The sequence below is a fragment of the Salvelinus namaycush genome, chromosome 28, assembly GCF_016432855.1.
Source record: "Salvelinus namaycush isolate Seneca chromosome 28, SaNama_1.0, whole genome shotgun sequence".
Taxonomy (NCBI): Eukaryota; Metazoa; Chordata; class Actinopteri; order Salmoniformes; family Salmonidae; genus Salvelinus; species Salvelinus namaycush.
In genome coordinates this window covers 5,521,978-5,538,872 of record NC_052334.1, presented here as the reverse complement: position 1 = coordinate 5,538,872, position 16,895 = coordinate 5,521,978, and the positions used below count along the sequence as shown (strand labels likewise).

At 38.9% G+C, this 16,895-nt stretch overlaps 1 protein-coding gene across 1 annotated transcript in view; it reads left to right on the top strand.

Annotated features, from left to right (window-relative positions):
• Window positions 1-16,895, top strand: part of LOC120023000 (thyrotropin receptor-like) — a 65,796-nt gene that overhangs the window by 29,212 nt on the left and 19,689 nt on the right. The window contains exons 3-4 of the mRNA XM_038966952.1: window positions 7,903-7,977; window positions 14,888-14,962. Of these exons, the coding sequence (XP_038822880.1) occupies window positions 7,903-7,977; window positions 14,888-14,962 (150 nt within the window). The remainder of the gene's footprint in view (window positions 1-7,902; window positions 7,978-14,887; window positions 14,963-16,895) is intronic.

The window sequence follows — 16,895 nt, the reverse complement described above, 5'->3', positions numbered from 1 at the left end:
GGTGCAGTTGCAGTAACTCTAATGAACTTATCCGCTGCAGCAGAGGTAACTCTGGGTCTTCCTTTCCAGTTGCTGTCCTCATGACAGCTATTACAAGTCTCACAAGCCTCACAAGTCTTAAACTGGCAGCTTCATTAAATAGTACCCGCAAAACACCAGTCTCAATGTCAACAGTGAAGAGGCGACTCCGGGATGCTGGCAGAGTTCTAGGCAGAGTTGTAAAAAAAAGCTGGTGTTTTGCGGGTACTATTTAATGAAGCTGCCAGTTGAAGACTTCTGAGGCGTCTGTTTCTCAAACTAGACACTCTAATGTACCTGTTCTCTTGCTCAGTTGTGCACCGGGGCCTCCCACACCTCTTTCTATTCTGGTTAGAGCCAGTTTATCCTGTTCTGTGAAGGGAGTAGTACACAGCGTTGTACGAGATCTTCAGCATCTTGGCAATTTCTCACATGGAATAGCCTTCATTTCTCAGAACAAGAATAGACTGACCAACTTGAGCCTGCAATCGAACCCACAAATGCTGATGCTCCAGATACTCAACTAGTCTAAATAAGGCCAGTTTTCTTGCTTCTTTAAATCAGAACAACAGTTTTCAGCTGTGCTAACATAATTGCAAAAGGGTTTTCTAATGATCAATTGGCCTTTTAAAATGATACACTTGGATTAGCTAACACAACGTGCCATTGGAACACAGGAGTGATGGTTGCTGATAATGGGCCTCTGTACGCCTATGTAGATATTCCTTAAAAAATCTGCAATTTCCAGCTACAATAGTCATTTACAACATTGAAAATGTCTACACTGTATTTCTGATTCATTTGATGTTATTTTAAATGGTCAAAAAAAAAAAGATTTTCTTTCAAAAACAAGGAAATGTCTAAGTGGCCCCAAACTTTTGAACGTTAGTATATATATTGTGTGTATATGTTTGTATACTGTATATTAGGACACATACTTCTTTGCTTGAAGGTACATTCTGGGATCTAGGAATCTGTTGAATTGTCATTTCAAGGATGTCATGAACTGTCAGTTCTTGCATCTGTAGAGCTGTCTATGAATTTGAGACAGATTACATTTGACAAGCCCCATCTATCACGCTGGTCGTAATGTTGAAGAGAGGAGGACCAAGGCGCAGCGTGAAGTGAATGCATTCTTCTCTATTTATTTAACGAAAATGAAGAACACTTAATAACCTGTTGAGGACAGAGGGCGCTGTTTTCACTTTGGGGGAAAGAAATGGAGTGTATAACTTGATCTGGGGTCGAATAAAAGCTCTCGGCATGACGTGTCACCAGTTTCCTGTTTTCTGGAGCGCGCGAGAAGGGACCTGGTATTGCCTTCTGAAAAGCTGTCGTTATAGATGACTAATATCTCCGGCTTTGATTTTATTTGATAATGTGACAATATCATCGTAAAGTATGTTTTTTCAATATAGTTTTATTAGATTATTGAAATTATTCGGGACGTTAGGCGTGTTGCGTTGTGTGCCTTGTTCAGGAAGGAGAGCTTTGCGCTACTTTGCTAGCTTTCCGTGCTAATTGACTGGAGAAGAGGACATTCTAAAACCAAACAACGATTGTTCTGGACAAAGGACCCCTTGTACAACATTCTGATGGAGATCATCAAAAGTAGGACCCATTGTGGCAACATGGTAACATTGAACATGGTAGCATAGAACATGGTAACATAGAACATGGCAACATGGTAACATAGAACATGGCAACATGGTAACATAGAATGTGGTAACATGGCAACATGGTAACATGGTAACATAGAACATGGCAACATGGTAACATGGTAACATGGTAACATAGAATGTGGTAACATGGTGACATGGTAACATGGTAACATAGAACATTGTAACATGGTAACATAGAACATGGTAACATAGAACATGGTAAAGTAGAATGTAGCATGGTAACATAGAACATGGTCACATTGTAAAATAGAACATGGTAACATAGAACATGGTAACATAGAACATGGTTACATGGTAACATGGTAACATAGAACATGGTAACATAGAACATGGTAACATGGCAACATAGAACATGGTGACATGGCAGAATGGCAACATGGTAACATTGAACATTGTAACATTGTAGCATAGAACATGGTAACATGGTAACATAGAACATGGTAACATGGCAACATGCTAACATAGAACATGGCAACATGGTAACATTGAACATGGTAACATGGTAACATATAACATGGTAGCATAGAACATGGTAACATGGTAACATAGATCATGGTAACATGGTAACATAGAACATGGTAACATGGCAGCATGGCAACATGGTAACAGTGAACATGGTAGTATACAACATGGTAACATAGAACATGGTAACATAGAATATGGTAACATGGTAACATGGTAACATAGAACATGGCAACATGGTAACATAGAACGTGGTAACATGGTAACATAGAACATGGCAACATGGTAACATGGTAACATAGAATGTGGTAACATGGCAACATGGTAACATAGAACAGGGCAACATGGTAACTTAGAACATGGTAACATAGAACATTGTAACATGGTAACATAGAACATGGTGACATGGTAACATAGAACATGGTAAAGTAGAATGTAACATGGTAACATAGAACATGTTAACATTGTAAAATAGAACAAGGTAACATAGAACATGGTAACATGGTAACATAGAACATGGTAACATGGTAACATAGATTATGGTAACATGGCAACATAGAACATGGTGACATGGCAGCATGGCAACATGGTAACATTGAACATTGTAACATTGTAGCATAGAACATGGTAACATAGAACATGGTAACATGGCAACATGCTAACATAGAACATGGCAACATGGTAACATTGAACATGGTAACATAGAACATGGTGACATGGTAATATAGAACATGGCAACATGGTAACATAGAGCATGGTAACATGGTAACATAGAACGTTACAACATGGTAACATTGAACATGGTAAAATGGTAACATAGAGCATGGTAACATTGCAACATGGTAACATGGTAACATAGAACATGGCAACATGGTAACATGACAACATGGTAACAAGGTAACATAGAACATGGTAACATAGAACATGGCAACATAGAACATGGTAACATAGAACATGGTAGCATAGAACATGGTAACATAGAACATGGTAACATAGAACATGGTAACATAGAACATGGTAACATAGAATGTGGTAACATGGTATATGGTAGCATGGCAACATGGTAACATTAAACATGGTAAAATGTAAACATAGCGCATGGTAACATTGCAACTTGGTAACAAGGTAACATAGAACATGGTAACATAGAACATGGTAGCATAGAACATGGTAACATAGAACATGGTAACATTGAACATGGTAACATGGTAACATAGAACATGGTAACATGGTAATATAGAACATGGCAACATTGTAACATAGAACATGGTAACATAGAACATTGTAACATGGTAACATTGAACATGGTAAAATGGTAACATAGAGCATGGTAACATTGCAACATGGTAACTTGGTAATATGGCAACATGGTAACATAGAACATGGTAACATGGTAACATTGAACATGGTAAAATAGTAACATAGAGCATGGTAACATTGCAACATGGTAACTTGGTAATATGGCAACATGGTAACATAGGACTCGTTAACATGGTAACATAGAACATGGCAACATGGTAACAATGTAACATAGAACATGGTAACATAGAACATGGCAACATGGTAACATGGTAACATAACATGGTAACATGGTAACATAGAACATGGCAAAATGGTAACATGGCAACATGGTAACATGGCAACATAGAGCATGGTGACATGGTAATATAGAACATGGCAACATGGTAACATAGAGCATGGTAACATGGTAACATAGAACGTTACAACATGGTAACATTGAACATGGTAAAATGGTAACATAGAGCATGGTAACATTGCAACATGGTAACATGGTAACATAGAACATGGCAACATGGTAACATGACAACATGGTAACAAGGTAACATAGAACATGGTAACATAGAACATGGCAACATAGAACATGGTAACATAGAACATGGTAGCATAGAACATGGTAACATAGAACATGGTAACATAGAACATGGTAACATAGAACATGGTAACATAGAATGTGGTAACATGGTATATGGTAGCATGGCAACATGGTAACATTAAACATGGTAAAATGTAAACATAGAGCATGGTAACATTGCAACTTGGTAACAAGGTAACATAGAACATGGTAACATAGAACATGGTAACATAGAACATGGTAACATTGAACATGGTAACATAGAACATGGTAACATGGTAATATAGAACATGGCAACATTGTAACATAGAACATGGTAACATAGAACATTGTAACATGGTAACATTGAACATGGTAAAATGGTAACATAGAGCATGGTAACATTGCAACATGGTAACTTGGTAATATGGTAACATAGAACATGGTAACATGGTAACATTGAACATGGTAAAATAGTAACATAGAGCATGGTAACATTGCAACATGGTAACTTGGTAATATGGCAACATGGTAACATAGGACTCGTTAACATGGTAACATAGAACATGGCAACATGGTAACAATGTAACATAGAACATGGTAACATAGAACATGGTAACATAGAACATGGCAAAATGGTAACATGGCAACATGGTAACATGGCAACATAGAGCATGGTGACATGGTAATATAGAACATGGCAAGATGGTAACATAAAACATGGTAATATAGAGCATGGTAACATGGTAACATAGAATGTGGTAACATGGCAACATGGTAACATGGTAACATAGAACATGGCAACATGGTAACATAGAACATGGTAACATGGTAACATAGAACATGGTAACATGGTAACATAGAATGTGGTAACATGGCAACATGGTAATGTGGTAACATAGAACAGGGCAACATGGTAACTTAGAACATGGTGACATGGTAACATAGAACATTGTAACATGGTAACATAGAACATGGTAACATAGAACATGGTAAAGTAGAATGTAGCATGGTAACATAGAACATGGTCACATTGTAAAATAGAACATGGTAACATAGAACATGGTTACATGGTAACATAGAACATGGTAACATGGTAACATAGAACATGGTAACATGGCAACATAGAACATGGTGACATGGCAGAATGGCAACATGGTAACATTGAACATTGTAACATTGTAGCATAGAACATGGTAACATGGCAACATGCTAACATGGTAACATTGAACATGGTAACATGGTAACATATAACATGGTAGCATAGAACATGGTAACATGGTAACATAGATCATGGTAACATGGTAACATAGAACATGGTAACATGGCAGCATGGCAACATGGTAACATTGAACATGGTAGTATAGAACATGGTAACATAGAACATGGTAACATGGTAACATAGAATGTGGTAACATGGTAACATGGTAACATAGAACATGGCAACATGGTAACATAGAACATGGTAACATGGTAACATAGAACATAGAACATGGTAACATGGTAACATAGAATGTGGTAACATGGCAACATGGTAACATAGAACAGGGCAACATGGTAACTTAGAACATGGTGACATGGTAACATGGTAACATAGAACATTGTAACATGGTAACATAGAACATGGTGACATGGTAACATAGAACATGGTAAAGTAGAATGTAACATGGTAACATAGAACATGTTAACATTGTAAAATAGAACAAGGTAACATAGAACATGGTAACATGGTAACATAGAACATGGTAACATTGTAACATAGAACATGGTAACATGGTAACATAGATTATGGTAACATGGCAACATAGTGGTGACATGGTGACATGGCAGCATGGCAACATGGTAACATTGAACATTGTAACATTGTAGCATAGAACATGGTAACATGGTAACATAGAACATGGTAACATGGCAACATGCTAACATAGAACATGGCAACATGGTAACATTGAACATGGTAACATAGAACATGGTGACATGGTAATATAGAACATGGCAACATGGTAACATAGAGCATGGTAACATGGTAACATAGAACATTACAACATGGTAACATTGAACATGGTAAAATGGTAACGTGGAGCATGGTAACATTGCAACATGGTAACATGGTAACATAGAACATGGTAACATGGCAACATGGTAACATGACAACATGGTAACAAGGTAACATAGAACATGGTAACATAGAACATGGTAACATAGAACATGGTAACATAGAATGTGGTAACATGGTATATGGTAGCATGGCAACATGGTAACATTAAACATGGTAAAATGTAAACATAGAGCATGGTAACATTGCAACATGGTAACTTGGTAACAAGGTAACATAGAACATGGTAACATAGAACATGGTAGCATAGAACATGGTAACATAGAACATGGTAACATTGAACATGGTAACATGGTAACATAGAACATGGTAACATGGTAATATAGAACATGGCAACATTGTAACATAGAACATGGTAACATAGAACATTGTAACATGGTAACATTGAACATGGTAAAATGGTAACATAGAGCATGGTAACATTGCAACATGGTAACTTGGTAATATGGCAACATGGTAACATAGAACATGGTAACATGGTAACATTGAACATGGTAAAATAGTAACATAGAGCATGGTAACATTGCAACATGGTAACTTGGTAATATGGCAACATGGTAACATAGGACTCGTTAACATGGTAACATAGAACATGGCAACATGGTAACAATGTAACATAGAACATGGTAACATAGAACATGGTAACATAGAACATGGCAACATGGTAACATGGTAACATAACATGGTAACATGGTAACATAGAACATGGCAAAATGGTAACATGGCAACATGGTAACATGGCAACATAGAGCATGGTGACATGGTAATATAGAACATGGCAAGATGGTAACATAAAACATGGTAATATAGAGCATGGTAACATGGCAACATGGTAACATAGCACATGGCAACATGGTAACATTGAACATGGTAAAATGGTAACATAGAGCATGGTAACATTGCAACATGGCAACATGGTAACATAGAACATGGTAACATAGAACATGGCAACATACAACATGGTAACATAGAACATGGTAACATGGTAACATAGAACATGGTAACATAGAACATAGAATGTGGTAACATGGTAACATGGTATATGGTAGTATGGCAACATGGTAACATTGAACATGGTAAAATGTTAACATAGAGCATGGTAACATGGTAACATTGAACATGGTAACTTAGTAACAAGGTAACATAGAACATGGTAGCATAGAACATGGTAACATGGTAACATAGAACATGGTAACATTGAACATGGTAACATAGAACATGGTAACATGGTAATATAGAACATGGCAACATTGTAACATAGAACATGGTAGCATAGAACATTGTAACATGGTAACATTGAACATGGTAAAATGGTAACATAGAGCATGGTAACATTGCAACATGGTAACTTGGTAATATGGCAACATGGTAACATAGAACATGGTAACATTGTAACATTGTAGCATGGTAACATTGAACATGGTAAAATGGTAACATAGAGCATGGTAACATTGCAACATGGTAACTTGGTAATATGGCAACATGGTAACATAGAACATGGCAACATGGTAACAATGTAAAATAGAACATGGTAACATAGAACATGGTAACATAGAACATGGTAACATGGTAACATAGAACATGGTGACGTGGTAACATAGAACATTGTAACATTGTAACATGGTAACATTGTAACATTATGGACATTTTGGACTGTGTGCTGTGGTGTTGGTTGTTGTTCAATTGTGTGCGCATCACATTAATTTACTGTGTGTGTGTGTGTCTGTGTTTGTGTGTCTGTGTTTGTGTGTCTGTGTTTGTGTGTGTCACAGAGAAATAAGGAGTATCAGGAGCCTGTCTTACATTGACCCAGAGGCATTCAAGGACCTCACAAACTTAAAGTACCTGTAAGTGGGGGAAATTATTTCATTTAATTTATTTACTCTTATTTTACCAGGTAAGTTGACTAAGAACCTATTTTGATGCAACCATTAACTGTCATGGCAGCTTCGGACCTTATTCACACAAACACATTTCTACGTTCATCATTTTTAATGGGGTAAGAATCAAAGTGATCCCATGCATAAACCCTGCAGATCGAAAACCGCTTCACACCGCAACGATTATTATTTGTATTTGGATACATTCTAGTCTGTGATGGTTTTAAAAAGACCCAACCGTTTATCAGCTACCAGCTGTTTATGGTAGAACATTCTGCTGTGAATAAGGTAGAAGAATAGAAGTCAAGTAAAAACTTCCACACATGTTCAAGAAACGGAAGAAGCAGAGAACTGTGAAATGGCTAAAATAATCAGTGGTTCAGTCACTTAGTGAATATGTCTCCCAGGAGCCCTTTCAGCGATGAAGTGTTGTCTTGTTCATGATGGTATTCTCCTGTCCTTTTAGAGGACGATGCATTCGTTTCGGGCTTTACTTAGGCTACCTAATTTATAATAATTGTATTTAATCATTTATGCCATTTAGCAGACACTTTTATCCCAAGCAATTTACTTTCATGTGCGCACCATGCTCCATGCTCTACGAACTGACCTACCTGGTCCAATGGTTGTCTTGGCAGCACCTCTATACATAAAGTAAATTATACTTTATCATAAATAATTTACCGGTTAGTATAAGTGGCTGAATGACAAATTGTTGATTATAATGGTGCGCAGGAATTACTGGAACGCTGCAGTTACTTCAGGTCTCCCCGACAATATCTAGAATGGAAATCCATTTTAGACCGTCTGATTGGTCCCAGAAACCGATGGGATGGGCCAGAGCCAAAACGTACGTGGGTAAAACACTGTTTTAGAAATGTGTCATTGGCTTTGATACTCTAATGGGTTAGAAATGATCCAATCGCTGATGACTTTGTTTTGTACATCCACAGAGATCCTATTCAATTACTCATTATTAGTATTCTAATTCCTAATCCTATTTGTACAACGCCCCTTATTCTGACGTCACCACAAACAACTGCAATGATGTCTGCCTCAGACTGAAGTATGTAGCGGATGATAGAGCAGCAGATTAATTCAGTTTGAGTCGTCAGGCAATGCGGGTCCCCTTCCAACAACGCAGAGTTAAAGATAAAGATGAAACAATTAAAAATAGAAACACCAGGAATAAATACACAGTGAATAACAATAACGAGGAAAAATAACATGGCTATATACAAGGAGTACCAGGTAATAACATGGCTATATACAGTGAGTACCAGGTAATAACATGGCTATATACAGGGTGTACCAGGTAATAACATGGCTATATACAGGGAGTACCAGGAAATAACATGGCTATATATAGCGAGTACCAGTACTGAGACGATGTGCAGGTATACAAGGTAATACCATGGCTATATACAGGGAGTACCAGGTAATAACATGGTTATATACAATGAGTACCAGGTAATAACATGGCTATATACAGGGAGTACCAGGTAATAACATGGATATATACAGGGAGTACCAGGCAATAACATGGCTATATACAGGGAGTACCAGGCAATAACATGGATATATACAGGGAGTACCAGGCAATAACATGGCTATATACAGGGAGTACCAGGTAATAACATGGCTATATACAGGGAGTACCAGGTAATAAAATGGCTATATACAGGGAGTACCAGGTAATAACATGGCTATATACAGGGAGTACCAGGTAATAACATGGCTATATACAGGGAGTACCAGGCAATAACATGGCTATATACAGGGAGTACCAGGCAATAACATGGATATATACAGGGAGTACCAGGCAATAACATGGCTATATACAGGGAGTACCAGGTAATAACATGGCTATATACAGGGAGTACCAGGTAATAACATGGTTATATACAATGAGTACCAGGTAATAACATGGCTATATACAGGGAGTACCAGGTAATAACATGGATATATACAGGGAGTACCAGGCAATAACATGGCTATATACAGGGAGTACCAGGCAATAACATGGATATATACAGGGAGTACCAGGCAATAACATGGCTATATACAGGGAGTACCAGGTAATAACATGGCTATATACAGGGAGTACCAGGTAATAAAATTGATATATACAAGGAGTACCAGGTAATAACATCGCTATATACAGGGAGTACCAGGCAATAACATGGCTATATACAGGGAGTACCAGGTAATAACATGGCTATATACAAGGAGTACCAGGTAATAACATGGCTATATATAGCGAGTACCGGTATTGAGACGATGTGCAGGTATACAAGGTAATACCATGGCTATATACAGGGAGTACCAGGTAATAACATGGTTATATACAATGAGTACCAGGTAATAACATGGCTATATACAGCGAGTACCAGTATTGAGACGATGTGCAGGTATACAAGGTAATACCATGGCTATATACAGGGAGTACCAGGTAATAACATGGTTATATACAATGAGTACCAGGTAATAACATGGTTATATACAGGGAGTACGAGGTAATAACATGGCTATATACAAGGAGTACCAGGTAATAACATGGCTATATACAGGGAGTACCAGGCAATAACATGGTTATATACAGGGAGTACGAGGTAATAACATGGCTATATACAAGGAGTACCAGGTAATAACATGGCTATATACAGGGAGTACCAGGTAATAACATGGCTATATACAAGGAGTACCAGGTAATAACATGGCTATATACAGGGAGTACCAGGTAATAACATGGCTATATACAGGGGGTACCAGGTAATAACATGGCTATATACAGGGAGTACCAGGTAATAACATGGCTATATACAGGGAGTACCAGGTAATACCATGGCTATATACAAGGAGTACCAGGTAATAACATGGCTATATACAGGGAGTACCAGGTAATAACATGGCTATATACAGGGAGTACCAGGTAATAACATGGCTATATACAGGGAGTACCAGGCAATAACATGGCTATATACAGGGAGTACCAGGCAATAACATGGTTATATACAGGGAGTACGAGGTAATAACATGGCTATATACAAGGAGTACCAGGTAATAACATGGCTATATACAGGGAGTACCAGGTAATAACATGGCTATATACAAGGAGTACCAGGTAATAACATGGCTATATACAGGGAGTACCAGGTAATAACATGGCTATATACAGGGAGTACCAGGCAATAACATGGCTATATACAGGGAGTACCAGGCAATAACATGGCTATATACAGGGAGTACCAGGTAATAACATGGCTATATACAAGGAGTACCAGGTAATAAAATTGATATATACAAGGAGTACCAGGTAATAACATCGCTATATACAGGGAGTACCAGGTAATAACATGGCTATATACAGGGGGTACCAGTACTGAGTCGATGTGCAGGGATACGAGGTAATAACATGGCTATATACAAGGAGTACCAGGTAATAACATGGCTATATACAGGGAGTACCAGGTAATAACATGGCTATATACAGGGGGTACCAGTACTGAGTCGATGTGCAGGGATACGAGGTAATAACATGGCTATATACAAGGAGTACCAGGTAATAACATGGCTATATACAGGGAGTACCAGGTAATAACATGGCTATATACAGGGAGTACCAGGTAATAACATGGCTATATACAGGGGGTACCAGTACTGAGTCGATGTGCAGGGATACGAGGTAATAACATGGCTATATACAAGGAGTACCAGGTAATAACATGGCTATATACAAGGAGTACCAGTACCAAGTCAACAGTGGTGTAGAGTACTTAAGTAAAAATACATTAAAGTACTACTTAAGTGTTTTTTGGGGGTATCTGTACTTTACTATTTATATTTTTGACAACTTTTACTCCACTACATTCCAAAAGAAAATAATGTACTTTTTACTCCTTTAATTTCCCTGACACCCAAAAGTACTTGTTACATTTTGAATGCTTAGCAGGACAGGAAAATGGTCTAATTCACACACTTATCAAGAGCACATCCCTGGTCGTCCCTACTGCCTCTGATCTGGCAGACTCACTAAACACAAATGCTTCGTTTGTAAATGATGTCTGACTGTTGAAGTGTGTCCCTGGCTTGCAGCTGTAATTGCTGCAAAAGGTGGCTCTACAAATTATTGTCTTTGTGGGGTGAATAGTTATGAACACTCAAGTTTTCCGTTTTTTTGTCTTATTTCTTGTTTGTTTCACAAAAAAAAATATTTTGCATCTTCAAAGTGGTTTGCATGTTGTGTAAATCAAATGATACAAACCCCCCAAAAATCCATTTTATTTCCAGGCTGTAAGGCAACAAAATAGGAAAATTGCCAAGGGCGGTGAATACTTTCGCAAGGCACTGTATGTGGTGAATGTGAGTGTGAAAGTATGTGTGAGTGTTTGTGTTTGTCATCAGTATGCATGCATGTGTGTGTGTGTGTGTGTGTGTGTGTGTGTGTGTGTGTGTGTGTGTGTGTGTGTGTGTGTGTGTGTGTGTGTGTGTGTGTGTGTGTGTGTGTGTGTGTGTGTGTGTGTGTGTGTGTGTGTATATGTGTATTGGGGTGTCAGTGTAAGCATGTGTGATAGTATGGGTAGAGACCAGTGTGTGTGCATAGAGTCAGTGCAAGAGAGTGTTAAAACTTCTTCTGGCTGCAGGGGGAGTATTGAGTAGCCAGATAAAAGGTGCCCATTTCAAACGGCCTCGTACTCAATTCTTGCTCGTACAATATGCATATTATTATTACTATTGGATAGAAAACACTCTCTAGTTTCTAAAACCGTTTGAATTATATCTGTGAGTCAAACAGAACTCATTTGGCACAAACTTCCTTACCAGGAAGTGGAAAGTCTGAAATCGAGGCTCCGTTCTACTTCCTGCCTATAAATGGGCATGATACGTATTAGTATACATGCACTTCAGAGACCTTCCCCTGGATGTCAAGAGGCGGTGAGAGAAGAAATGTAGTGCTTATCTTGGTCTGAAGTGGAATACAAGCTCTTTGTATGACGTGTACCCCATTTCCTGTTTCCTGGAGAGCGCGTCAAGGGACCTGGATTTGCCTTCTGTTTAGCTGTTGTTATAGGCGACTACTATCTCCGGCTTTGATTTTATTTGATACATGTGACCATATCATCGTAAAGTATGTTTTTTCAATATAGTTTAATCAGATTATTGAAATTTTTTCGGGAGTTTTGCCGTGTTCCGTTCTCTGACTTTGTTGACGATGGAGAGATTCGTGCCACTTGGCTAGTGCGCTTGCTAATTCAAGAGGGAAAGAGTCCGTTCTAAATCCAAACAACGATTGTTCTGGACAAAGGACCCCTTGTCCAACATTCTGATGAAAGATCAGCAAAAGTAAGAAACATTTTATGATGCTATTTCATATATCTGTCGTACATGTGAACTAGTCGTGGGCGCCCAACTTTTGGGTACTCTAGCTATACCGAAGCTGGATGTCGTAATGAAGTTATTTTTTTGAATTCTAACACTGCGATTTCATTAAGAACTAATGGATCTATCATTTCCTATACAACATGTATTTTTTAGTTATGTTTATGAATAGCTATTTGGTCAGAATATGTGTGTCAGAAAAAGTGTACGAAAAATATCCGGGCGTTGTGGGAAAAAGTAGCTAAGTTAGCACAATGTATAACCATTGATTTCAGCTCTAAATATGCACATTTTCGAACAAAACATAAGTCTATGTATAACCTGATGTTATAGGACTGTCATCTGATGAAGAAAATCAAGGTTAGTCAAAAATTATATATCTTTTACTGGTTCGTTACGATCGCTAACCTTTTGCTACTGGGAAATGGCATGTGTTTCTGGCTATTGTGGTAAGCTAATATAACGCTATATTGTGTTTTCGCTGTAAAACACTTAATAAATCGGAAATATTGGCTGGAATCACAAGATGCCTGTCTTTCATTTGCTGTACACTATGTATTTTTCAGAAATGTTTTATGATGAGTAATTAGGTATTTGACGTTGGTGTCTGTAATTATTATGGCTGCTTTCGGTGCAATTTCTGATTGTATCTGCAATGTAAACTATGATTTATACCTGAAATATGCACATTTTTCGAACAAAACATAGATTTATTGAATAACATGTTATAAGACTGTCATCTGATGAAGTTGTTTGTTGGTTAGTTTGGTTGGTTCTTGGTTAGTTAGGTTGGCTTTGTGCATGCTACCTGTGCTGTGAAAAATGTCTGTCCTTTTTTGTATTTGGTGGTGAGCTAACATAAATATACGTGGTGTTTTCGCTGTAAAACATTTTAAAAATCGGACATGTTGGCTGGATTCACAAGATGTGTACCTTTCATATGCTGTATTGGACTTGTTAATGTGTGAAAGTTAAATATTTAAAAAATATATATTTTGAATCTCGCGCCCTGCACTTGAGCTGGCTGTTGTCATAAGTGTACCGACGTCGGGCTTGCAGCCAGAAGAAGTAAAAAAAAAAAAAAATTGTTTCGCAGTCTTATCGCTTCTTTTTTTTTTGTACATAATGTAGAAAATCACTTATTTTATCAATGAGAAACTGGGTATATGGTGCTGGAAATAATGAATGTGAAGTTATTAGCTTGAGCTTGCATGCCCAGTTAGGTAGAATTTAGCCAATCACAGATGTTGATCAATTAGCTCAGTTGGTAAGTCATTAGCAGAGTTACGTGTGCATGGTGCTCGTTTGTAAATAAACCCTGCCTTGTCACTCCAAGACCGTGGTCATACCTGCAGGGTTGACACACATAACACTAGATAAAACCCTAGAATGGAAATTGTCATCCCGGCGACTACACCACGGCCATCTTGGTTAATATTGTATCTCTATGGGTAGCCTAGCCCTGATGGAGACTGAAACAGTATTTGTTCCACTGCAGGGGTATCTTCAACACCGGCCTGCCATCCTTCCCTGCTCTGGGCCAGATCCGTTCCAGCCAGGACGACTTCATCTTGTAAGTGTGTTCGCTTGTTGTCTCCTTCTGGTTGGGCTTTTCTATTATATCGCCCCCACACCACCACCCCAATTATCATCACCACCACCACGACCACCACCACCACCACCACCACCACCACCACCACCACCACCATCACCACCAAATTGACATCTAATTGCCCAGCCTTTGTGCCGCTGTTTTTTCCCTTAATGTGAGTGTGTGTGTGTGTGTGTGTGTGTGTGTGTGTGTGTGCGTGCGTGCGTGCGTGCGTGCGTGCGTGCGTGCGTGCGTGCGTGCGTGAACCGCATACAGACAGAGATAGGAAGAGTGCTGCGATGAGACAAATGATGGGGATCAGATGAAAGGGTTATTTATAGGAAATGAATTATAAATAAAAAGTTTCATCTTGTTATTATAGTACAGTCCTCATCACCTAACAGTACAATCCCCATCACCTAACAGTACGGTCCCCATCACCTAACAGTACAGTCCCCATCACCTAACAGTACAGTCCCCATCACCTAACAGTACAATCCCCATCACCTAACAGTATGGTCCCCATCACCTAACAGTATGGTCCCCATCACCTAACAGTACGGTCCCCATCACCTAACAGTACAATCCCCATCACCTAACAGTATGGTCCCCATCACCTAACAGTATGGTCCCATCCGTGTGAAGTTTTAGATTCAAGATCGGGACAGGAGATGGCAGGATCAACAGTCCACAGTAATGGGCAGTACAGGAATAGTTATAAACTGAGGGGGGGGTCGAAATACGGTATGGGGGGTGTAGAAATACTGTATGGGGGTGTAGAAATACTGTATGGGGGTGTAGAAATACTGTATGGGGGTGTAGAAATACTGTATGGGGGTGTAGAAATACTGTATGTGATGTGTGGAGCATTCTTTGAAACATATTAACTGTGTAGGCCTAATATAGTGGATTTAATAAAAATCGGAAAAAATATTAATGGTAATTTCCCCCTCCCCTTCCGTCGGCTCACTCTCGCTCCTCACTAGCCAGTCACTAATTTACGTCAGTGAATGTCGCAGCCAAGGACCCATCAATAACATTAAAGCCATTTAAAAGAAAGAGTATTGTTGTAACAAAATGTATTAGAGTTGTCTTTGGCATGAAGGAACCGAGTACGCACCAGCGGTTTAATCAAATAACAACCGGAGAGCGGGACAAGCGCCCTGAAGCGGCATAGCTAGCTGTTCTAATACCAACAACGTTGCCGGCCAAGCCTAATTGTTCCTTCGAAATGCACTCGGAGACAATTGCACATGTCCATATCATGAGTTCATCTGACTCTGAGTAAGTAGAAGAGGGCTGCCTTCATTGCCAAAAGCTGGTAATGTATTTATTATCAGCTGTGTGTGCAGGGCAGGCTACTGTCTTGTGAGCACTGAACAGCAGCCAAACAGAGCAGTTGCTATGGTTACTCACAATTCTGTCAGGGCAGGTCTGCCGGTTTTGTTTAGCATCTTGCTAGCAGGTTAGGAGAACATACGCAGCAGGTTAGGATCATTAGGTTAAGGTTAAGAAAAGGGTTATGGTTAGGGTTAGCTAAAATGCCAAAATTGTCCACGACGCCACTTGAACTTAATGTAACTAGCTACAACCAGATCTGCTCTGAGAACTGTCTTGGTTCTTGATTCTGCACGCAGAGCGGGGACAGAGGAGCAGCTGCAGAGGAAGTTATTTCTGATGGGATGGGAGTGATTTTTATCCGGACGGAGAAGAAAGTATAGACCTGTTGCGGGATCATGACCATACGGGATTTTTGTTTGACAAGAATTCTATTTTTACTCCCTTTGTGTCAACCTCTAGACCCGATGTCTTAATGTCTTGCTACTCCAGCCACTTAAGCCAATTGTAGACAGGTACTGTAAAATAAAGGCCGTGGTGCTGAGACCCAGGAGTATCTCTATCCCGTAGAGCTCCT